At 41.1% G+C, this 25,199-nt stretch overlaps 1 protein-coding gene across 4 annotated transcripts in view; it reads right to left on the reverse strand.

Annotated features, from left to right (window-relative positions):
• The window catches only part of gab1 (GRB2-associated binding protein 1), a 59,630-nt gene that overhangs the window by 9,497 nt on the left and 24,934 nt on the right, over positions 1-25,199 (reverse strand). For all 4 annotated transcript variants that reach the window (XM_084931623.1, XM_084931622.1, XM_084931624.1 and 1 more), the window contains exons 3-8: positions 12,172-12,300; positions 11,578-11,743; positions 3,637-3,838; positions 2,240-2,922; positions 864-958; positions 473-773 (exon numbers count right to left, since the gene is read on the reverse strand). In XM_084931623.1, the coding sequence (XP_084787749.1) occupies positions 473-773; positions 864-958; positions 2,240-2,922; positions 3,637-3,838; positions 11,578-11,743; positions 12,172-12,300 (1,576 nt within the window). The remainder of the gene's footprint in view (positions 1-472; positions 774-863; positions 959-2,239; positions 2,923-3,636; positions 3,839-11,577; positions 11,744-12,171; positions 12,301-25,199) is intronic.

Genomic DNA, 25,199 nt, shown 5'->3' on the forward strand with positions numbered 1-25,199 from the left:
AAGCTGGAGGCAAACGCGGTTTTGACAAGGAACTAACTGTGTTGGATGTAATAAGATGTAGGGAAGTAAACAAATTCATCAAGAGGTGAAATAAGCTGGTCAAGGACGGGCGCAGAGGAAGACGGTGGTATTTAATACACCAGACAGACCAAAGAAGACAAAATGAGAGAAACATTTTTCCACATTAATTATGACAACAACTAAAGCAGGATGAAAAATGACACCGCTCTGAGAATGAAATTTTGTGCGGATGGCTTTATGACCATGAGCCATCCACTGTGGGAATAGCAGCAGAGTGTGAGACAAAGCACGTACAGTTGGTGCATTAGTGAACGCTGAGCATACTAAACTAAGCTCACAGCAGCAACAAACTCACACACCCCTGAAGCAAGAACTCCACACACACACACACTCACACACATCACTTATGAAGTCACAGCTATGCATGCAAGCACACCTACTGTCCGCTCACCTTTGCGATCGGGTTTGAGATTTCGGTCCACAGGTGGGGGCTGGCACTCACTAAGCAACGGCCTGCGGGGAGGGGTCTTCGGGCTTGAGCGAAATCCCATGTGGGCAGGTGGAGGAACCTGTTTTCCCAGGGATGAGAACTCCATAGTACCTGGGGTCATGGGGACGTAGTTGGTTTCGTGCATTGGCTCTGGCAAACTGCCCGAGTGATGATGTGACGGTGAGTTGGCACTCATGGGCACGTAGTTTTGGTCGACCTCTTCTGTAGAATGGCTACCCACTGGCATCATTCCTTTGCTTTTCTGAGGGTGACAAGGGAAAACCGATTAACATACACATTTCCCCCTAAAGCCACAGAACGATTATCCAGCAGTTACACTTGAAATACTTACAAAATAGGTGTTGAAGCTTTCATTGAAGTCAAACGAGCAGCTTTTGTCAGAAGGGAATGATCTAGGAATGTCATAGCAGTCCTGGGATCCAAAGTCTACAAAAAGCAAAACCATGGTTACAATGCAGTTTATAAACAGCCCCTCTACACAGAGAGCAGCAAATGATGTGCACTGTACATTATTATCCTTCTTTCAGGCCCATTTATGCTACAGGACAATTCCCACATAACAGTTGTCCTCTATTGTGTGTTAAGTGTTTTCATGACTTTGCAGATTTAGTCTGTGAGACAAAGCTCAAAGGCACCATGTAAGCACTCTACTTTGCAGCATGTAATTACTGTATTTTTTTTTATTTTTTTATTGTCATCAGGTACTCATGCAGTTGCTAATGCATTCCACTTATGACCACAAGAACCACAACAGCACGAGAAAAAGCTTTGAAGACAAATGAGAGTCTCTTCCGGGGAAGAGTAAGAGGGAGGGGTGAACATTACAAGGAGACATGAGACTGTTTTGGCTCTCCATCACTCCCCCTGTGGCTACCATGCAAGTCTCCCAAGTTGCTCGAGTTTGCTGCAACTCGCTCAATCTGTGTCGAAGCCATCTCACAACAGAGGCTGCAGGCCAGCAGAGACCGGTGCTCCTGAGACCGGCGTGGTGTGGTAGGTGAACAGCACGTTCACCTTGTTTTTGTTACTCAGTTATTTGTTTTTCCATGGAGTTCTTTCTAAATAAGGACATCCTGTGTAAAAAAAAACAACCTCTTTTATGAGGTTTCTTAAGTAAATAAATTATAAAAAATTATAATATTTGCTCAAATTTAAAAAAAAATGTGTTTTTTTCCATAACAGTGCAGCCCTGCCCTAGGCACAATAATCTGCTCTGTCACCAAGACACAAAGCATAAAAGGGAAAAAATTCACAAATGCCCCAAATTTATTGGGGGAATAACCACTGCTCATCTAAAACAATAAAGCAAGACGTAGTCAAAGGACTTTGACTACGATGACCTGGATGACTGAGAACCTTCACAGAAATAAAGCAAGACCTATTTTGCAATTCCGATTGTCACCACAAGAGGGAGAAGCAAGAAGAATCTACACCATGAGTTTCTCTTCTCTTGCCAGACTATTTTAAGGCTCTGTAAAAAGGATGTTGGCCATGGATTAAAGAACTGTTATTAAACAGGAAACACAGAACATTTTTATCTGCTTTTGTTACATTTTGGTGCAACAAATCTTCATAAGATTAAATAACAGAATATCCTGCCCACCACATATGTGCCGTATTGTCCAAAAGGTAAAGGTGAGAATAGGTTTTGAAATGAAAATAAAGTGAAAAGGGCACCACAAACAAATAAACCTCTACAATACAAACCTTTGCGGAGGCGTGAACAGTCCACAGTGCCAATGGTGTTGCTGCGTAAAGCCTTACTCCCAGCGCTTGTGGGCACACAGTAGTTTCCATCTGTCTCTGAGGCTGATCGAGGCACACTATAGGTGTCTGTAGGTGAGCGCTCAGCAGGAGGCGGCGGGAGTCCTGAGCTGGAACTGAGGGAAGGCTTGGGTGGTCTGGGAGGGGGCACTACATCTCCCCCGCTTTCTGAGCCTCCTACCCCTGTGTTCGATACTGTGCGGGGCACTTGGTAGGTGCTGTTTGCACCGGGTGTGGGCGGGATGTCGTAACTGATAGAAACGTTGCGCATCTGTGTCTCTACTGAGGGCTTCCGTGTCGGCGTGTTGAAGACATAAAGGTCAGAGGCATCCGCGCCGTCTGGATGAGCCGGAGGGGAGGAGGCTGACTTGGGGAGCAGCACAGTGTCCTGGGAGTAGCTGCGAGGAAGATGATAAAAGCCGCTGTCAGTTGAGAGTGAGGCACCGCGTGATGGAGGCGAGTCATAGATGGAAGGGGCAGACACAGGAGTCTGGTGCGGTGGGAAGAAGCCATTGTGTGAGGTGTGTTTAGCCGAGGAAGTGGAGGATGTAGGCGTGCGGTGAGATGGAAGGTTGTCATTCAGGTCTGTCTCTGAAGAGGTAGACTTGGAGCACTCAGCATGAGCTCTGATAACACAATACACATAAACACCAGATAATTAATACAAAAAGTAAAATATGTTGATTTGCAGATCACACAGTCACACCAAGCCAAAAACACTAGTATACAAAGGCTATGTTAGTAACTAAGTCATATTCAGACAGCTTTTATCATTAAACTTTTCCAACTCTTGCCATGTCAGCACGCTTTTGTGGATAAAGTGGAAGACTGAGGTTCTTGGTAACTGTTTGTAACCATGCAGGAAATAACACAATTATTACACTGTTAGGCAAAACACCCACGTCTTTTTCTGTTTAGAAGGAAGGCCTTTTGCTAAACAAATGCAACCTAGATTTAATAACCGTCATTTACATTTACAACATTTACAAGTGTTTGGAGATCTGTATTTTATGCGTGTGCAACACTCCACACAAGCAGGCAGTTCCAGCTGGATTGGCTGGCCACTCACAGGCTAGCCTGTGGAGGAACAGTCTTGCTCTCACACTCCTCCAGGAGCAAATACTCCTGGTCCCTCTCCAAGAGAGAGTGATGCTCCACTGAGCTACACACAGCATACGGCAGAGACAAGGACAGGAGTGGCAGTACAGTTGAAAGTATACAAAAAGAATAAATGGCTTGGAAACCACACTGAAAAATGCTTAGCTCACCATGCGACACTCCAACACAGAGAATATGGAGACTTGAACCTATAAAAGAAGCATATTCGGACACGGTCTCACCTGCTGGGTTCAGGCTTTTTGCTCTCACAGTTAGCAAGCCACAGGTAATCCTGGGGCTCCTCTGAACTGGACTGTGAGTCCAGGTGTCGCACACTGACTGGCTGGTAAGGGGCTGGCACATTGGTAAACACTCCTGGACCTGGGTGTGGAGCGTTTTCCACCACCAGTCCCATGGCGGACTGGTGAGCAGCTTTTGCTGCATCTGGAGGACAAAGAAGTGAAAGCTGAGGATAACTCCTGTCAAAACTTAATGTTATTTAGTGAGTAGTACACAGAACTAAAGAATGAAATACAGTAAAGCTGTCTCCATAACTGACCACAGAGGTTTCAGGCCACTGCCAGTGAATTAATGTCTAAGCAGCAAAAATATTTTAAAAAGGGACAATTTAATGAATGAATAAGATTCATTTCTTACACTGATCACCAGAAATGGTCACCTCTTTTTATTTTTTTTAAGTAACAAGTAAAGTAAGGGATTATTATCGCAAAAACGGTAATTAGATTACCGTTACTTTCCCATAGGAACGCTACGTTACTAAAACCATGATTTTTTTGCGAGAATGTCTCATGACAGTGACGTAAGCGAGTGCGACGTTCGTGACAACAGCTGTGTGCAGATCAACAATGGATCATATATCGAGTGCGGGAGAGAGTATGAGCGTGCAGCGTTTAAAGCGTGGAAGTACTGACCTTACTTTGAGTTTGATTCTATAAAAAGTGACAAAAACATTAGTGTCCGTTGTGCGTGGGAAGAAAACTTCTTTTTACAGCGAAAAAAAACCCCTAAACAAGCTCCGAGTGCGCAACGACGTACTGGGAAATTCACAGAGAAACTCGCGGATTCGTCCACTGACCGCTGCGGCACACCTGCACCAGGACAAACCTCCGCCTACCCTACTCCTGCTTTACAAGTGAAAATAGAGCAAAAGTACGGTGGCCCCTAGAGACAAAGCACGTACAAACTCCAAAACACTTGCAAACTCCAAAACACTTGCAAACTCCAAAACACTTGCAAGCTCCAAACCACGTGCAAGCTCCAAACCACGTGCAAGCTCCAAACCACGTGCAAGCTCCAAAACACGTGCAAGCTCCAAAACACATGCAAATTCCAAAACACAACGGAAGTGCTCCAGGACGCTAGGGGCAGTGTTGAGCTTTTGTTACCTAGTAACTACACAAGCCAGGAAGTACCAATGACCGGATTTTGGGCTGTATCCCAGGGTCAGGGTCTGCAGCCTTAAAGGCCGCATTTTAAGGCCGATTACGTCACAGCGACACGACGAAGGCTGTCCCAATTCAAAGGCTGCTCGAAATGCGGCCCTCAAATGCGTCCTTAATTTCCCTGAATTTTAAGGATGGGTCGGTGTAGCCTTCATGGCCCAACATATCCCAGACTTCATAGCGTGGCGGTGGTGTGGATAATTTTGCCGAAAAAAAGAGTAAACTTTCAGAATTAAGTACTGAATATTATGTCACTTATTTATGCACAAATGTTTTTATAATGAAGAACATTAAAACATTACTGTTATGTGACATTAGCGATGTTTGTACTAACTTGGTTTTAAAGCCTTTACTTCAAAATATACGCCGTTCAATAGTTGACTTCAATCTTACAGAGAATGTGATGATTTTATGGATAATTAAAGTCATATATCCACAAACACAACAAGCTGAAAGTCAGTGATGCTGCTCGGTTTGCAGTCCTGAATATCACAGCACAAGCAGGATTCACTGCACTGTTAATGTTAGCTATGTTATATTGCTGCCTCTGTTCGGTGGTGTCGAGCCAAACGGACTTTAACGTGTGTTTGAACAGCTGACGGTTCACTCGTTAAGCTGAAAGAAAGATGCTTTAATCACAGCAGTCACACATGTGTCCACTGTACCATCTGGGAACTCTTCTTGTTTCGTAATAACACAATCCTCCTTCTCTTGTGCTGTTTTGTAGCAGTGTGTACACCTGAGACTGTCACCTGTCTGTCTGTCCTGCACTCTCTCTCTTTTTCTTTCTCTCTGATTGTGTAATAAAAGTATGAACATGTATTTATAAGTTACACTTGTGTTTGAATCCTGCAGCTTATCACACATTTGATTTTGTGTGACAACTGCAAGTGTCCAGAGTGAGGACAGACTGAGGGACCCACTGCTGCACATCATCTGTGAGGCTTTGCACCCCTGATGAGCCACCAGGACAAACTCAGCAGTGTGTGAGGAAGAGGAGGAGGAAGAGCCAGCAGCAGCTGACAGATTGAGAGAATAGACAGACTGTTCCCTGTTTGTGAAGGACTGCTAGGAAAGTTTAACATAACTAATTGTCTGTCCTGAATCAGTCTTATTAGGTAATGTTCAAATAATTGTATCATTCCAGTGTTTTCAGTGTGGGAGAAAGTACTCAGGGCCTTGAAGTTACACACTATAAAGGCAGCAACAAGTTTAACATTCAGAAACCTAAAGTATGTATCAGCAGCAGAATGGAGCTAAAAATAAACGTATGTTTCAGTTCTATGAAGCTTTGAGTATTTTGGATTAGTAGCACTGCTGTGTTTGTTGCATCATATTGCTGTAATTGTTTATATGCTTTATATATTCTGAGGTAAGTTGATCTATAGTGTTACATCATATTCTATAAGGATGTTATGTGTTTGTATACTTTCTGCCCAGTTTGACCCATTTAGCAGAAGTCAGACTGTTTAAGGCTCTGATATCTATTCTGTATGACTTAAAGCAGTTATGACATGGTCTGATTTTCTCACCCAATAAAGGAATATTCAATATATCAGTCTACTCTTCATTTTATCAGAACAGTTATCACAATTGTACATTTTCTTTTTATAAATATATGTAAGCAATGAGCCAAATTTAGTAATGCCAACATACTGAAGGAACAACATTTGTCTCTTATATATGATACACCTATATATGCACTGTCAAAGATACTTGTCTTTGAGTGAAGATTTAAGGTGATAAGACATATAAATAACTGCAACTTGAATCTGTACTGAGGCTCAGTATTTGACACAGAGTTCATGTTCACTGCTGTAATAGCTAATAATGATTAATATAATAACTATAATATTGGCCATATTATATTTACATTACCAAAGTGATATGACTTTAGTCTCATGAACAACATCAGCTAATTGTTATTTACTAACTAATCTTAAATGACTGTTCAGTACAGAAATGAAGCCCAAAAATCATGTTTTACTGTCCTGTGGTCTCAGCCTCAGATACTTATCAAATCACACAAAGCTCTTGTAGAAACAAACAAACAAATGAACAAAATATGTTCTCCTTCATTTCTGTCAAGCAAAGTTGTATGACACGTTTTAAAGCGGTTAGTATCATGGTTGCTAGGCAACCTGGGAAGCACGACGGAGACTAGACCGTCCCATACAGACAAACTTGCCGTTTATTTTGCAAATCGAGCTCAACACTGCCCCTAGAGTCCTGGAGCACTTCCGTTGTGTTTTGGAGTTTGCAAGTATTTTGGAGTTTGCAAGTGTTTTGGAGTTTGTACGTGCTTTGTCTCTAGGGGCCACCGTACAAAAGGACCGCTAGTCTTTGACTTTATTTATTTTCTGCTGTGTTTTACTTGCATCTATTTGAAAGACTGAGTGTAAACACAAAAAATATTTTATTTTATGTGCTGGAATGTGCAAAAAATAGGTTTAAATGTTAAACTAATTTCTTCAAGTCAGAGAATGGTGCATATAATTTAATTTTTACTTGATGCATAAAGTTAAAAGATTAAAACTGATAAAACAAGTTTAAAAAAAAAAGAGACTTTTCCATTTGATTACATTTTGTATGATGGATTATGTAGAAAAAGTAGAATTGGGCAGAAAGATCTATCGCTTTATTACCTATTCAGGTTGTAAATCGTGTTTTTAAAAAGTAACTAAGTAACTAAGTAATTAATTACTTTTGAAAATAAGTAATCAGTAAAGTAACGGGATTACTTTTTGGGGGAAGTAATCAGTAATTAGTTACTGATTACTTTTTTCAAGTAACTTGACCAACACTGCTGATCACACAACTAAAAAACAGCTACAAATAATGCCAATAAGACCTGTCACATGTGGCTCAGCAGATGTCAGTAAATGCCTGCTTCACAGTTTTAAGTGCAACACCAGCAGAGCACATTAGCATTTCTGCTACATTTCCAGCTGTTTATTCAACTTTGACTCCACATGCATTGGCAGTCACTGACGAAGAGCAAGGAGCTGCACCTACTGTGGCCCTGTGAAACCCACTGAAAATGAGAGAGGCCAGAGATGGTATTAAGCACAAAGTAAAAAGTAAACTGTATGTGCCAATGTCAACTCTAGCAAGGTAAACTTGGACCCAAGCTGTTTCCTAGCAACCCAATTCCAATGTAACGCTCAATTGTTTCCATTCACGCTGACACTACGTCAACTTTGCGCCTGTATGTGTGAACTTGAGCAGCTGATGTATATACGCACATTCTGACGAACAGATGTGTGTCCCTCTACTGTGTATATCAAACCAAACCTCAAATTAAGGTCGTTAGCCTGCAGCTAAAACACTGTTACTGACTGACCCAACAAGCCACAACAACCTACTACAATTACGATAACCTCACTTCCTTCTTGGGCAGAAATCCCACAGGAAATAAATCCAAATGCAGCACACTGCCCAGCATGAGGCCAGGAACACTGGCACAAACAACTCATGTCAAATTAAAGCAGATGGATGTCACCGATATCGCGACTCTGCGTTAACCTACATCATTTCATGTATAACACGTCACCCGAATAAAAGCTTTGTGTCGACAGTCTACTTTCTGTTTTTTGCCTTCCAACAAGCTACTCCTCAGACATCATTTTTAAAGGTCTCGCTGCTTTCCCACATGATGAGCTACTAAACAAACCTGCTGCTCAAGCTGATTGTTCTACTGCACTCAGAGCCAAGATAGCTGATGCGTATATGTGTTTTCATTCCACATTTCTCTACTTTTTTCTCCTTTTTCACAGCTCTCCTCCCACACTCTTCTATAACTGATGTGGTTTTATCTCATGCAAGGTCCCCGAGTTCTCTTCTTTTAAAAGTCAGTTTCTCTCTTTTATGTGCATCATTTGCTCCTCTCATCTCCTCCGCTATGTCCTTGTCTTTTTTTTTGACATTTGTTTGTTGAAGCTTTAAGTGCTGATTCATACAGGAAAAGGGAAAATCCCCTCTGCGTGTACTAATCTATACCTCCTACACTCGCTCTGAGAGCCTTCATTCCCCTAGCCCTACTAACTGCCCAGCTATGAAGCACTCTACTGTGGCCACACCCACACGCGACAGAGGAGTGAGAGTTCTGTCTCATATGCAGAGAAGTGCAAGCAAGCACAAAACAGAGAGCCAGGGACATTCTTTTGTACTGAGCAGTGAAGGGTATCTGCAAAGATATCCGTTTTTACACCCAGGCTCTCCTTTAACCGTCTTACTATGAGTTCGTCCATCGGGGTTTTAAAAGCCAGCTCCAACATCTACAGAAAAGGTGCCATCAGTGTTGTTATCATGGTTACCCTGCAACACTAGCTATTTAACAGAGCTGGAGGCATAGTCGCACTTTGGAGAGAATGACCTTGGAGGAGTATCAGTGACTCAGTTGCCAGGTTTGAAAAGCACCTTCGTCTCCAACAAGAATCAGAGTTGTGTAGCATAGAGCAGGGCGATATGACCAAAAATATTTATCACGATATACATTTGAAAATTTGCGATAACGATATAATTGACACTAGACAAAATACTTTACAACTCCAAAACTTTATTAGTGCAAAAAAAAACCCATCAATGTATTTTCACTTAAACAAGCAGCTGTTTTTTATGTGCATTAAAGTTATATAAAAATGCAACAGTGCAAATTCCTCGCTGACAGTTTAACCAAAAGGCATTTCCAGTGGAAATTGGCCAACATATCCTCAGCATAACCATGTATAATATCCACAAAACTTAAAAAGAGGTTATACACGCACAATACGGTAATATTATGTTGAAGAACAGTACGTATCACTCCGCAAGGCTCCTGCCTACGATAGCTGTAATGCTGCGACAATCCATCAAGCGGTTCGTTCGGGTTCGTAGCTTAGCAAAGTCGTACTAAAACATTTGACAGATTTTCGAGCGCCGTGTACCACATAAAATCATTTCGAGGTCAGTAAACACAACCAGAGTTCATACATAAGGCACACGGGATTATAAGGGGCACTGTCGATTTTCAGAAAAATCAAAGGATTGATTTTAAGTGTGCCGTATTTTCCAAACAACACGGTAATAACGACGGACCGCTAGCATGCGCTACCAAAAATAGTGCTTTGTTGTGTATCTGACGGACAAAAGCTAAACCAGTTCCACACCACTGAAGTTGCAGCATTTTTACAAACCAATTCTGGTTCATCCGTTTCATTCAACGATCCGCTTTCGCGCTTCTCATTCTGCGTCGCCGCCATGTGCGTATGTAAACATAGGCACTGCGCATGTGCGTTTTACCCATATTCTATCGCGATATTTCATTTTCCTATCGTTGCCCAAAATTACACCGGTATTACCGTGAACGGTATGATATAGCCCAGCCCTAGTGTAGCATGTGAAACAGTGAACATGTGCAACGTCTGTGCCAGTTCTCACCACACTAAAAATGCTCATTGCTTCGCTGATGAGGTCAAGAAACTATAGAAGACATTTAGACAATTAGTCTCAAAGACAGAGCGACAAGAAAGGGAAAGAGGAATGTTCAAGGGAGAGGGAATTAAAACCAGATAAGAGGAAACGAACGAAAGAAGGCCAGTGAGAGTGACAGGCGTACAATGCTTTTATTATCCAGTACTGGGGAAAAAAGAGTAACGTGAGCCTCAATACTGCACAAAGTTCAACACATGGATCATTAGACCTTGGCTGAGAACTATGCTGAATAGAGACCCCTTGACACATTTAACTGGTTCCCTTAGTTCCTTCAGAAAGAAAGATCCCGACATCTGTGAGGTACAACAGTGATATCCAAAAGAGACCCATCAAATGTAAATCATTTATCCTCTACTTTTATCCTGTATTGCTCAGCTGTGGTGATAAACTGGTGTCATGGCTAAAAAGAATCCCCTGATGCTCCATGGCATCTTCACCATGTCCAGGCGCTTTGTTGAGAGACACCAGCGTGGACAAATAGTGATTTCCTGTAGTCATCTTCTAACAGGGGAATCCTTGGATCGCTTAAAGCTGCGGTTCTTACCTGGAGAAACTTACATGGCCATGCTATAGGATCGTTTTGCCTGTTCATGCTGTTGCCAAGATTTAATGAATCTCATTTAAAAAAAAAAAAAAAAAAAAAAAAAAAAAGGAGAGATGGCAGATGTTGTTCATAAGCTAAAAATTATTCATTGCAGTCCACAGCTACTACGCTTCTAGTTACTAGTTACTACTTCTAGTTACATTGTGCATTCTGTGGTTATAATGAGATTAGGATGCTTTTCTAAGGTGTTGCAGGTGCATTAACGCTAAAAATGGGTTGCTTTAGCCCGATGCTAGGTGGCTGCAAACCAACATGATGATGTGAAAATATCCGATGCAGATAAGAGAGCCTAACATGTGCCTGTGTACCACTTTTGGTGGCTCAATTCCTGATGGTCTAGGGGAAGTTTGTGGAAAAAGAAACACACAAACATGCAAACCGAGATTTTGTGTATTATGGTGAAACATATAACCAGGTTATTATTTATGATCTACTGATGTTCTTAAATAAATCACAGCCTGTGCCACAAATGTAACAAAATCACCCTATTTCAAATATCAACAGTTCAAAGTAAACTTTCTACTCGAAAGATACAGAATATAAGTATATATAAACATAAATATCACTGTGTAACCTCGACAGTGAAGCAAAACATCAGTGCCAATAGTGCCCGAACAGAGTGATGTGTGGCTAATTGTAATTACCGTCATCGGTGGGGTTAAAACCACAAATGTCGCAGATGTGGCGGACCCACTTATTCATCTCGTCTTCGGTGTCAGCCACCAGATAAAAGATGCGGTCAAAGGTTTTGATGTCGAATATGTAGCTGTTCTCCAAATCTTTCTTGCTGAAGGTCAGACCGGCGTCCACCTGAGGGAGAGCAACCGACACGGCTTAGCTTAATGTGGCATCAGCCAAGGAAAGACTGATCACTAATAGAGCTAACCAAAGAAACGAAAAAAAAGGGAAAATGTATTAAAATGATCATTCTTAATTAAGAGAATTTGCAAAAAATAATCTAAAAGGTAACTGCTCTCTAAGCAACAAATGAAATTTGGAGCACTAGAACCCAGCACTTAAACTATTATGCTAAAACATTTGTACACCGCAGTCACATAAAGGCCATTTTCATTATTTTACACAGATTTTTAAGGACAATTAAATTCATCTTGGATATTCATGCAAATACGCCAAATACATCAAAGTGACATCATGCAAACCTGGATCTATTCAAGATGGTAATAATTTATATAACTTATGCAATAAAACTACAGGGCAGAAGAAAAAGGGGAGCATACCTGTTCACATAAGTTGAGGTCAATCACACGAATGGGCTTCTTGGCATGGTCATTCTTGTAGTACTCCAACACGTCTGGGTCGCCTGTCAGACGGCCGCTGCGAAGAACAAACCACCGCTTCTTCCATGCCTGCAGGGTGAGCACAGAAATGAGGCCAAAGGTTACATGTGTGTTCTCACAATGACTTCTCCGTTCCCAGATGACCACAGGCTGGCCAAATGCTGTACTTTTTTCAGTTTAGCCACTGTGTCCTATCATAGCTTGTGTCTTTGTGTGCATTCTCCACCAGCTGCACTGCCCTTGCTAAAAGAACAGTGAGAGCCAGAGGGAAGAGGCCCGCAACCAGAAATATGTGTCTGGGATAACCAGAACAAAAGCCACATAGTTTGGTCTTGCACCCTGGCTGCAGTGAACAACCAAATCTATAATAAGAAACGGGCAATTGGGTCCTCTCTTTCAAATCCAATTTATTGTCTGTGAGAAAAAGACATCACATAGCAGACAAAAGAGTTCAAACTCAGACACAGTGGGGCGGGGACATAAGCAGACGAGAGCTCAGTACTGTAAATAAAGGGTTGAGCAAGCAATCTAGTAATATAATCCTTGAATCTATTAAGGACATTAATGAAACAATGGAATGGGACCATGGGAGGCTATCTACCATAATTTAATGCATCAGTAATAAATTGTGATGAAAACATTCCTTTGTGCCACTAATTCCACGTACAGTTTATCTGTAATCATGATTAGCTCTTCAGATATAGGATATGTAAGACTGCCAGCTTCATCACTATGTTAAAGTGACAGTTACTGTGATTCACTGCTCGGTTGCCTCTTATAACATTATTCTTCGAGCCATAGTATATCTGTAATATTTGGAATACGTGCAAGAGTTGTTACACGTATTGTGGCAGCAAACATTTTGATTGGGTCATTCATCCTGGACTTTCTCTGTTTGTGTGTGTGTGCGCCTGTCCACTCGGAGCCTCACGTTCACTCATCGATGACAAAACTCAGTGCCATTCATACCCAAGTGGAGCAAAGTACAGCATTATCAGGCACAGGAAGTTTAACCCCTGCTTTAGTATGACAGCATGCATTCAAACTCCAAGGGTGCTCATTCACACCAGAATCACTAAGACTAGGACGGATATTTGGACAGGGTGTTGCTCTGAAACTGACCCCAAAAGCCTGGATCAGATTACGTAAGGTAAGCATAGCAGCAGCAGTTAGGAGGTATCCCACACCTGGTACACTGACAGCTCTTACTTGTATGTTTGCAGTTAATTAAAAACAACATTTTCAAAGTGTCGTCAAAGTGAAGCGGCATGACTGAAAAGATCAGAATACGACTATGCTTTCTTTCTCTCTCGCCCACTTTCACTCCCAACATGTTGGTTTGTTACGAAGCTTTTATTTTAGTAACTTAGCATGTTGTCCTAAGCTCAGTTAAATAATATTTCACTCCGGCTCTTTGGCAGCTCCACACGTGACTTGTGTTTGTGAAGAGAAAAAAAATGTAAAATAAAAATATTTTATTTATTTACATTTTATTTTTAAGTGAGTAAGCAGTTTACATCAAACATGAGGAATTAGCAAATTTGGATTTCAGCTTATTAACTTAAAACTATGTTTGGATCAGTATCAGCAGATACCAGTATCAGAGGATCCCTTATCAAGACAACAGGTTTAGATGCATAAGAGCACCTTATGGGAAAAGCCAATAGTAAGTTCAGGTGGATAAGCAACAGTATTTGGGGTAACTGGACAAAAAAAGTTCCATAATAATAATCAGAACACGGGTTAAAGGCTCTCATCTGAGGCTGAATCCTTTCAGTGCAGAGAGGCGAGAGCTGCAGGAGCAGGGCCGTCCATTTTTTTAAACTTTTGTGTTTTACTTCTTTATATTTCTTCTTACTGCAGATTCTGAACTTGTTCACATGTTCACACTACAAATAAAATGTGACAGCAAACGCGCTCTAGTGTGAACCCTCAAAGCTTAGATCCAGACCAAACAGTATTGTTTGACTGATGGCCCTTAATATAAAGACTTGTTTCTGACTTTACGTTTCCCAATTTTGCTTTAAGTTATAAAGTTATTTTGTTATTTACATGTGGCCTAATAATTATCCTTATTGCTGTTTTAGAGAGGAGCGGTGCTTCAAAGGATAGTTGCAGATTTCTGTCAGAATCTGCAGATTATACAGTACAAACAAAATGTTCACGTTTCTCCAACGTTGTCTTCCCAACAGTTTTACTGGATCGCCAGGAAGCTTTCGCGATGTCTTCTCGGGCGCTTCTCCGGCGCTGATAACCGTCTTGTGTCAGTGACGTAAAAGACTGATTTAATGCGACATGACCATTCAAACAGCAGTCGCTTTCCAAAACATCAGATATGTATCGGATTCAGTACCACATACGAAAGTGACCCGGATCGGATGTGAAAATATCGAATTTGTGCTGTTCGTACTGTCACACCATGATCGGATATGGGTCGCAAAGGTTAAAAAAGTCAGATTTGATGCGCTTTCACCTGCAGTGTGAACGTAGCCTAAGAGTCAGGGGCCCACTTGGGTGTACAAAGCCAAAGGAAGGATTGCTTTGTCACTGCATTCAACTATTTAGTTTTACTAAAATAAACACACATAAATGCTGAGTCAAAGAAGTCATGCTCTCTTGCTTTTGTTGAGTCATGGCAGCTGAAATGAATGTTTGTTTTAGAGCTCAAAATAAGCTCTCTGTGAAATTATTAGTGAGAATTGCCTAAGACAGAAAAGGCGATTTTGTAGAGGACAGAGGATTTGTCCAAAAATGTTTCACTTCCTTTTACTGCTAAAGCCAGGGGGCGAGGAAAAAGGGATTTTCTTTTCTTTTTTCAAAGATTTATCAAATGTCTCGTGACACCAAATGGAAACGGCCAACCCAACAACAGAACCTCTCAGAGCGATATTTGAAATGTGAGTTTAAAATGGCACACGAGATCTAGTAGACAAACAACCACCACTGAGATCAAACAGATAAGGAAGCATACCAGCAGAGTGTGAGGAATGCAAACTAAAGCTTTGTTGTTGCTATTTTGGAGTAAGATTTTGACCCTATTAACAATGCTCTGGTCTTGTGTTTTTTCATCCCTCTGTTGTTTTTCCATCCACAGGGTGTCCTTTGTTAGTGGGCCAAGCGCCACACTGAGACGGCATGAAGAGCGTCAGACCTTTCCCTCCACCAACAGGATGAGCAAACAAGCAGACCTGCAGAGCTCTTGGATTTTCAATTACAAGCACACAGATATACAAGAATCAGACTGAAACGTTTAACAAAGAACGTTCACATCACACACTTGCATAGTGCACTCATGCATGCAGCCCATGTTTCACACACTCTAGTTCAAAAGGCCTGCATTATATAATCACAAACACACCCACACAATCCGAACTGAGGCTTAAACCTATTAAACCTACATCCTTTGAGGTAGGCCCACTTAAATATCACATTTCAAATATCAAAGTACAAAAGCTTGGGTGGTGAAAAAAAAGAAAGGGAAAAAAACACAAACAAAAAACACAAGGCTCATGTGCCTGTGCTGGTTTGACCGAGATGGTGGGTGTGGAGAAGGAACCTCTCTCTCTCTCTTCCATATGACAAAGCAATCTTGGGTCAGGTTACCCTGCAGGGAACAGAAGGACCAAGAGCTTGGGTTACAGCGAGGCCAGGCCCGCCCAGGGAGAGAGTGTTGACAACTGAGTAAGTTGTATACACTCAAGACACGGGCAAGTGAAACCTGCTCCACAAAACTGCTTCACAGCCACAGAGCAAAGTTCTTTTTAAAAATATACACCATCCATCCATCCATCCATCTTCTTCTGTGTATCCAGGACCGGGTCGTGGGGGCAGCAGCCTAAGCAGAGAAGCCCAGACCTCCCTCTCCCCAGCCACCTCCTCCAGCTTGTCCAGGGGAACACCAGGGCGTTCCCAGGCCAGCCGAGAGATATCATTTCTCCAGCGTGTCCTGGGTCTGCCCTGGGGCCTCCTCCCGGTGAAGATATACACAGGACTGATCATTTACGTCATGAAAAAAAATTATAATAATAACAAGAGACAAATATGTCACACAAGCAGACAACATCTGCAATTCCTGCACAATGACGACTCAAACTGAATACACAACAACAGCATGAGATGTCACTGATAACCAATCTTAACAAAAATGTGCCTTCTGTTTGAAAAACACACTTGAAGTCATTCATTATAATAAATGATAGTAAATATGTTAAAGCACCTGTCCAGAGAATAAAAGTACTGAAAATGTAATAATGAGTTATTATATCAGTTAAAATATTTATGATTCAGTCCTGGGACAGATTGTTAAAATATAATAATTTCAAACTATGTATTTACAGTGTAACAACAGATGCAAACACAAAAGCCAGTTTTAAACCTACATGCAATACTGTGTTATGGGCCAGCCACAGTTAAAAGCAGTAGTCAGTGTTGCCATGAATCCGTGCGCAGTGTTTCTGCACTGCCGCATTAGCATGGTCACAGACTGAAGTGGTTCTAGGAGGACAAGCTGTGTGGTAGCTAGAGCATCTCTCCTCCATCTGTGGGATTTCACACAGTTTTTCTTATGCACAATTATACACACTCGCACTGTTTTTTACCAAAGATCTGCATTGCCCAGCCAGCCCTAGGCATATGAATAAAAATTAACACCTACATAGTTAATAACACACAAATGAAAACACCACCCAGGGTCTTAGCATCCCTGATGGCCAGCTCCTCACACAGCTCCTAAATCGCACCTCATGTCACTGGCATGGATGCATAATCATGTTTATGCACACAAGACAACATGAAAGAAGTAGAAATCAAATCAGTGCAATGACCTGTGGAATATATTGGCAGGAACTGCAACAACGAAGTTAAAAACCATGCAGATTTAAGATTTAAGTGTGTTAAAAACATTAAGTGTTCCTTTTTTAAAAGTGCATGGGGAGCGACAGTGTAGTCAGGCACTAGCCGCGAGTTTCCTTTGGATTTACCTTTATATAAATTGAATAGAACAATGCTACAAGTAATCATCTTGCCTTTCATCCTTTCAAATGCATGGTGCATTTTTTGTTTGTTTTTTAACTTTTGGTGATTCAGAGATTTAACTGGGCCTCTTTTTGATAAATTAAAAATCTTTTAAGCCCCAAAGTAATTGAGAAAGGATGGGTTATGTTACCTCCAATAAAATATGAGATGAAAAAGAAAACAAAATATATAAAAATTCTGCACATCCTTGTCGTTAGTGCATGTACAGTACACAGACAAAATTGTCAACACAAGCACAACAACACAAGAGTGCAAGGCCAATTGATTGCTGCCCACTATTACCCACCTCCTGTGGATGCTGATGAAGACTATGATGGGGTCTTTAGTCCTGCTTTGTGATTTGTATAGTCCATTGTAGCTGCTGCTGTGTTCAATTCATGGCTAAATCCAAGTTGATCTAAGACTGCTTGCAGTGCCTAATGACTACATGGTCTACGCATGTCTATTCCAGCATTCTCTAAATCACTGTCCTAGTCTGAACTGTGAAGTTCACCCACAGAGCCCGCTTCAGCTTGTAGAAGTCTAGTGTTCGTGGCTCCAGGGCTGGGAATGGGACAGCATGGGACGATGCTGGATCTGGATGGGGAGGGCTCCCTTGGTATGGCAGCTGTGCCTGCCAGCCGTGGTTCATCCCTCACCCCGTTTTCTCCAAGTAAGCCTTCTGATAGGATGGGATGGGACACAGGAAGACACCCTCTATTTGCCCACCCAGGGCCTGGAGCTGACTAGGAGCAGACAGAGGGGGCATTGAGGGGCTCACTAAGATGATGACACAGGAAGGGAGGGTGGGAAGTTTGAAAAGAGATGCCAACTGAGTGGAGTCACGCTGCCGTCAGAGCCCTCCTGACCCAACATCACTGAGAATGACGGAGGCAAGGGTGGGGGAGAGAAGTGGGGAAAGGGCATAAAGTGGAGGAAAATCTGCAAATGTTACAGCCCTATTTAATTCCACAAAGAGAGAAATGGTGAAAGACAAATTAGCTGTATCTTCTAGCATCAATCACAACAGAGGGTAGGCCTACCCTAGATTTTATTTATTGTGCAGCGCCTACCTAAACACGTAATCTCAAGATGACAGAAAGAGAGCTACATGTTTTACCTAGAGGAAGCTATAATCGGAATTCGTTAGATGGGTCTGTGGAGGGACCAGGACTCTTCCTCTCAACCTGTATCTCCATGCTGGTCTTTTGAGAGCATATAAGAAACCAGCCTGCACCTGCAGACCTCTGATGGTGGAGGCTGCAGCCTACGACAAACTGTAGCTTTTGCTTTATTCATCCGTTTTTGTTTTTTCAGAAATGTCAGTCTTTTATTTTGTAGTATGTTAACCCAACACAGGCAGTTTGAGCTTGTTGATGTGGAAAGTGAAACAACTTGAAGGAGTCTGGAAACATTCCCACTGCACTGGAAGCAAATTAGACAAACTATGCCTTTTAGGCATTGATTGGTATCAATACTGACACTATCCCCTGTTTCAGCTTGTTGGCATTTGCTTGTGTAATATTTCAGTATCTTACTTCTATGCCAACACATGAAATAAGCTAGTTGGGGAAAGTATTGCTAGTTACCAAGTTATGCCAAAGTCCATAACAGAGGAAGAAATGACTGAACCAAAATGATACCACAGTGTGTTGATTAAAGACTAAGCTCCTACATGCAGTATGATTTAAATAAATACACACTTCTGAACTATGAGCTTTTCCATGCTGCTGCTGCCAAACTTGACTAAATGCTGAAATAGTACTCAGAGTACAATAATTTGATGTAATTTATTACTCTGAATTTGTGAAACTGGCTGCTAGTGAAGCACCCTGCCAATGACACTCAAGCTCCAGCAACTCCAGCTTTACTACGCTTAAAAGGCTAATTGCGCTTCATGGTTTAGATAGCTTAATGTAGCTTTAAAGGCCTTTAAGTGCCCTAATTGCTAATGCAAATGTACTCTCATCACAGGCTGTTAAGCTGCATACTTAAACTCCTCCATATGTCTAATGGTAAATGACAGAGAGGAAGGCCTATGTGAATCTACAGTTGCACATAGGCAGTCGGGATATTACATAACGCCATTTGTTCAGGACACAGGTGTGCCGTCTCACTAATAAATCTGTTGGACAACATGTGAAGAGTTATTTCTGCTTCAGGGAGAGTTTGTCAGTGTTTAATGTGTGCCGATCAGTGGTAATGCAAGCACAAGTCGTGACTATGCATATTAAATGCAGTGTACCAAAGTCAATTGTCAGGAGGCCAACAGGACACTTACAATAACTGATTACAACACTATGCTGAAGGGCTGCACCCTCTGACTGAAACAAACAAGCAGTGCTTTTATTACCACTACTTTAGTGAGAGCAGCCAAACGCTCAAATCAGAGGAAAAAAAGACCAAAACATGCCTTACTACTACTACTACTACTACTGCTGGTGGTGGACTTAATGGTTCCAAAGTTGTGAACCTGAGGGCATGTAAATCTGGATTGCCAGCAGAAAAATAAACTTGAATGTATGTGGTGTCAAAAGACAAATAAAATACCAGAAACTGAAAGTACCAGTGCAAAAAGCAATCCAAGTAAAGGTAATGTTAATCCTCAGGATTGGCAACATTACTAAAGTCAAGCAACAGACCAATGACAAGTTTCAGTCCAACTGACTCATAACATACCTAAGCCTCAAACTGCTGATTTATTTTAAAAAAACAGTGTTGCAAAGACTCAGCGAAACAGCCAAAGACAGAACACAGGGAAAGAACAGTTAACTTGCTGTGAATTAAACAAACTCCTAAAACTACAAATTGAAAAACGTCGACCCCAAACATCAGAAACTTTGGGTCAGAGCATTAGCAGCTCTCCAACTAGTAAAATTAAAGTTGAACTGCCAACTAGTCAAAAGAAGAAGAAAAAAGAAAAAGTGCTGCATATGCACACAATCAAAACATCTGCACAGACAGCATGCAAACAAATCCCATTCACTTTCCTGTTTTGAAGGAAAAGAGGGGCTGCTGGAGAATACTCTAGTTTTAAATAAATTATGACTGTGAGAATCCAGGAAATGTATTTGTGCTGTGCTGAAAAACAGCACAAATATTAGTAAGCATTAATATGTCATCCTAAGAACAGTTATTATAAGACGCTGCCTTTAAATTTAATCTCTAACACAGTTCACAGTAACGTGTCTTCCAGGGTGGCTACTTACTGTGTTTGCTTTAGGTCAGACTCAATAGACAAGTAGCAGGAAAAAAAGGTGATGTTAAAAATCATGTGTTTTGCATAAATTCTTGATCCCCCCCAATCTCTGAATCGCAAGCAGAGAATGTCAAGTAAAGACTCAGAGTCACAACGGCGACATTTACAGGAAACACCAGAAATATCCTTTAACCTTAATATCACAATGCAAAGCTGAACCTTTCAGTCCTGGCGTGTGGCTGTTTTGTCATCGTCATGATCCAAACCACATTGGAGAACAAGGGACACAGTAAAATAAACAAGAAAAAAAGTGGCACATGCAATCTGAAAGTCAGCTTCCTGGTTGTTCTGTGCACAAACCGTGCCACATTTGTATTCAGCTATATCCTGGTCTTTTTTTTGGCCCTCTGTCAATTTTAAGCCTCAGCCTCAAACATGTAACCATAGCTGAGCCGTGCTGTGTCAAAATTTCACACATGACCTTTGCTGTAAAAAGAAAACTCAGTACCTCACTAACCTACAGTCAAGAAAACAAGTAAACGTAGTTTCTATCGTTATACCGAACTCCTGTCTTGAGCTATTGAGTCATCACCTGTGCATTTTTCACTTTTACCTATAGATCTGTGATTAGCTGAACTCTTTGCACTCAGCGTTAGCTTTAGCTTAGCTCTGGGTGCACAGTTAACACCAAGCAGCATGCGACTGGCTGAGCCATCTGTCCCATCTGAGTGGGCTGCGGGTAAATGACCTGCACCCCAGCTGCACTGACTCATCTCGTCTAGGACAGCTTCTCTGTTTGTTCAGAAAAAGAAGAAGTAGAAAAAAACCACAGTGTGAGGTTTAGAGCTGAAGGAGAGACGGGGCACGGGATATGCACGAGGTGAAGCTGAGGGAGAAAGAGAGAAGGTCAAGATTTTAGTGATAATATGAAAAAAAACAAAACAAAACAAAACGAAAAAAAGTAAATGATGCTCTTTTATCTGCCAAAAATCACCACCAGACTCAATTTTTATGACCACATAGAAAACACATCTCTTATTGGTTATTTCATATAATATAAAAAAAAATCCTTGTATTAGCCTCACACTCACACGATAAATCTTTCCACAGCAGGAAATTAAATGTACTGCAGTAACCAGTGTGTCCGTATTGATTTGTGTACTTTTCAGAGTTGTCTCATTATAAGGGTGCCTGGAGGAGGTGAGGAAAAAAAATTAGATGTATTAGATGCTCTAATCTTACTTTGTGTTCATGAAAATTATACATGAAATTCAATCCTTAGTGCTGTAAAAGAGGATACGTCGATCTAATCAAATTCTAGCTTCAATCCAAACAATTAAAGCCGCTCCTGTGTAAACACTTAAGCATGTCGCGTATCTGAACGAGTATTTCTTCCACTGTTGATATGCATAACTAATATGGAAATTCTTGTGATTAAGTGGAGTCAGAGAAAGGTCACACTACAGCAACCCCAAAACAGTAACACTGTTTCCTCTGTGCTGCCAAATGCTGGCCAGTTTTATTTTAATAGTTACCAATTTTCAAATCGAGTTTGGGGGGAAAACAAAAACTGAAGGAGCGAATTTCACAGAGTCCCTGTGACATTTTCAGCTATTTGGGTTAAATGCCTGATTATTATGAAATTGCGATCGCTGACGCAGAAAGGCAAAGAAACTACTACAAAACATTTCCATGACACTGCGATCTTACTGAAATGCGGTAAACAAATGCGCAAATTTTTAGAGACCACACTGCTTCCCTGAGTCTCGCTATCACGTCCTTTATACTTTGCTGAACAAAGGCTGTTTTAAGAGAAGAGTGTCAAGAGCGTCAGAGATTTTGGCACTCACGGCCTTGGTGACGAGGTCTGCAAAAGGAGTAGGAGGGGAGGGACAAAAGCTTCTCTATGCTTGGTGCTGCAACTTGTATAAATCAGTCTTTGTTAGTGAGACATGACTGAGATTCTTGCTAAACAGCTATTTTTACATCCCTGAGCACTGCAGAGGGCAGCTAACGTACCAGTAAGAGTGCATGGCCTTTGGCTAAGTGAGGCCGTTCAGCCAACGTCATCTGCCCCTCTGCCTGCTGGAAAGAGAGGGGACCTCCAGGAAAGCTGTGCATGACCGAGGTCCACGGTCAGTGAGCGGTTGCTAATAGCCAGCTAACGTTATGACCAGTGTCGGACTTCCAGGTAAACACTCGTGATTACGCTGGTGAATCATGGTCATGCAAGCTGGAGTATTGTTAGACCAATCTAATGCAATGACCCAAAGTGAACAGCTGGCACAGCAGATGGCCAGTGCAACAGCGAGTCCTCCATAAGCATAAAAACTATACAAAAAAAGACAATTTCCTACACAAAGAGCAGAAAGATCTAGTACATAGGTGTTTTCTTCTAATTATTACTGACACGCAAAGGCGCCTCTTTAATTCTTTTCAGCCATCAAATAAGTAGCATTGCCAACTTTATCAAGATTTTTGTTTAACATTCACATCACTCAAACATGACACCTGTTAGCAGATAGCAAAGAGACAGTGGAGAGTAGAAAAGTTAGGATTAGGAAAAGTTTGTTCTAAAGAAGACTTTCTTCGTGTCTCACGGCTGCTTCACTAAGATTTTAAAAAACATTCTTATTTTTAATGTTGAGCTTCTAACGAAGGATCTACCAATACATCTTTGCCTCGGTCTTAATATTTAATCTTATTTGATGAAAAATCTGCTGCCATTTCAGTTAAACCTGACAGAGCACAAGCACCGAATGACAGGACATTAAGTTTGGACTGAAATTCTGATTAAATCAGCATTCAAGTTGGATCTTGGTGAATTACAGATGATGAGATTTTCTCTAAATGTCTTCTTGAGAAATTGTTTTTAAAGACAGCCCAAAGAAGGATGTCATTAATGTTTTAAAACCAGCTCTTTCTTTGTATTTCATTCTAATTTATACAGACTGCATGCATAAAAGAAGGCACGAAGAAAGCTCTTTTTCCTTCATGAGTTCAATTTCATACATGGATCCATAAAATGAGCAGGGATTGTTATTGCGCATTACAAATAAGCTTTGATGAACTAATGAAAACTCATTTTCCTGCAGCACTGCTATATGAAGGAAAAAGATGATTTTCAGGTATTCCAGTTACGCTGTATGGCAAACATTCTAGCCCAAATATCATCATCAAGACTGGGGAAAAAAAAGATTTAAAAATTACAGAATTACAGAGCTTGAAGTACAGATTGTCCATGACTGGCTAAAAATAGTGCCCCTACCTTGGAAGCTGCACATCTGTAGTACAAAAGTTTCTTAGCAGTATTCTGCAGTATTTCTTGATGGTGAATTGGCGCTTGATGGTGAAGTGCGTGTGGCGCTGTTTTTGCTGTTGTTTGCGCCTTTTGCCTTTATCATGTGGTGCAGTTGGGTCTGCAGTTGGGTCTTTATCATGGGTCTGCAGTTTGTAACCTCTCCCTCCTCCGACTTCCTTTTCAGTGTAATCAGGTTGTCCCAGACCTTCATAGTTGCCACTTCTAAATCAGTGGGGGTGGGACCAGGAGTGCTGCAGTATACGCTACTCGTACAGAAATATGGAAGTACCACAACGTATTCCACTTGATATTCAAATAAATAAATAAATAAATAAATAAATAAATAAATCTCGGTGTAACTATTTTTACTTTTACAGTTTATCGTTATTCAGCTGCAACACACTGCATATGTTCAGTGTCTGCATGAAACCCGTTAACAGATAATTAAGACAAAATGTCAATAATTATCCAACAGGGACATCAATATCAACATCGTAAATTTGATTATACACACAAATATTAAGAAAGAAATATGTAAAGTGACTCCATGGTTCGGTGTTTAACGCGTTCACCTTCCATGTGGAAGATTCCCAGCCCAAGACTGGGAGGACACACAAGCCCTGCCTCTGTTGTCACATGGCAGCGCAGTCGTAGTGCCGATTGCAAACCGGGATAAATAGAAAGATTGCCGTCAGGAAGAGCATCCGGTGTAAAATCTGTGCCCAATCAACCCGTTGGGAAAAAAGGGAGCACTCGAAGGATATCTTTTAGATCGACTTGAATATTTAATTAAAAAATAAAGACACTTGATGGTGACAGTTATGAAAAAATATTGTAGTAGCTGCAGCTCTTCTGAGCAGCACACAAAGCACGATTTCCTCCTGAAAAGTTGAGTTGTTCGATATATATATATATATATATATATATATATATATATATATATATATATATATATATATATATATAGTTAATTAATTAATTAATTAATTTTATTTTTTAACGTTTCAAAACGTGATTTATAGCTAGTTTTAACAGCACATTTACCCAGACTATCCGCCTGTGTGATGATGGATATTCAGGATCATTTTTTCCTAACCAGGATCTTTTCCAATGATTCATGTTGTTTTTTGGGATAGATTTCACACATAAAGCTCTTCCCCCAGGTTACAGCAGTGAAATATTAATTTCTTCATTTCCATTCCTAATCAAATGTCTATCCGTAACTCATAATTCTACGGACGTTGCAGTCTTTGCATTTCTTTTTCTGCGGCAGAATCTGAAGACTGCGTCCTCTTCCCTGGATCTGAGCCTCCCCCCTGCTTCCTGTGGAGACTTTATGATTTGGTTTCCCATCTGCACTCTCAATAAAAAGAGGTCAGAGATGCCACAGTGTGCATAGCTTTCTGTACTCGCCTCCTTCACAAAACCACTACCACAGTAGAAGGCAGACCCCAA

Source organism: Perissodus microlepis, chromosome 6, assembly GCF_051167445.1.
Source record: "Perissodus microlepis isolate ML-2025 ecotype Zambia chromosome 6, ASM5116744v1, whole genome shotgun sequence".
Classification (NCBI taxonomy): domain Eukaryota; kingdom Metazoa; phylum Chordata; class Actinopteri; order Cichliformes; family Cichlidae; genus Perissodus; species Perissodus microlepis.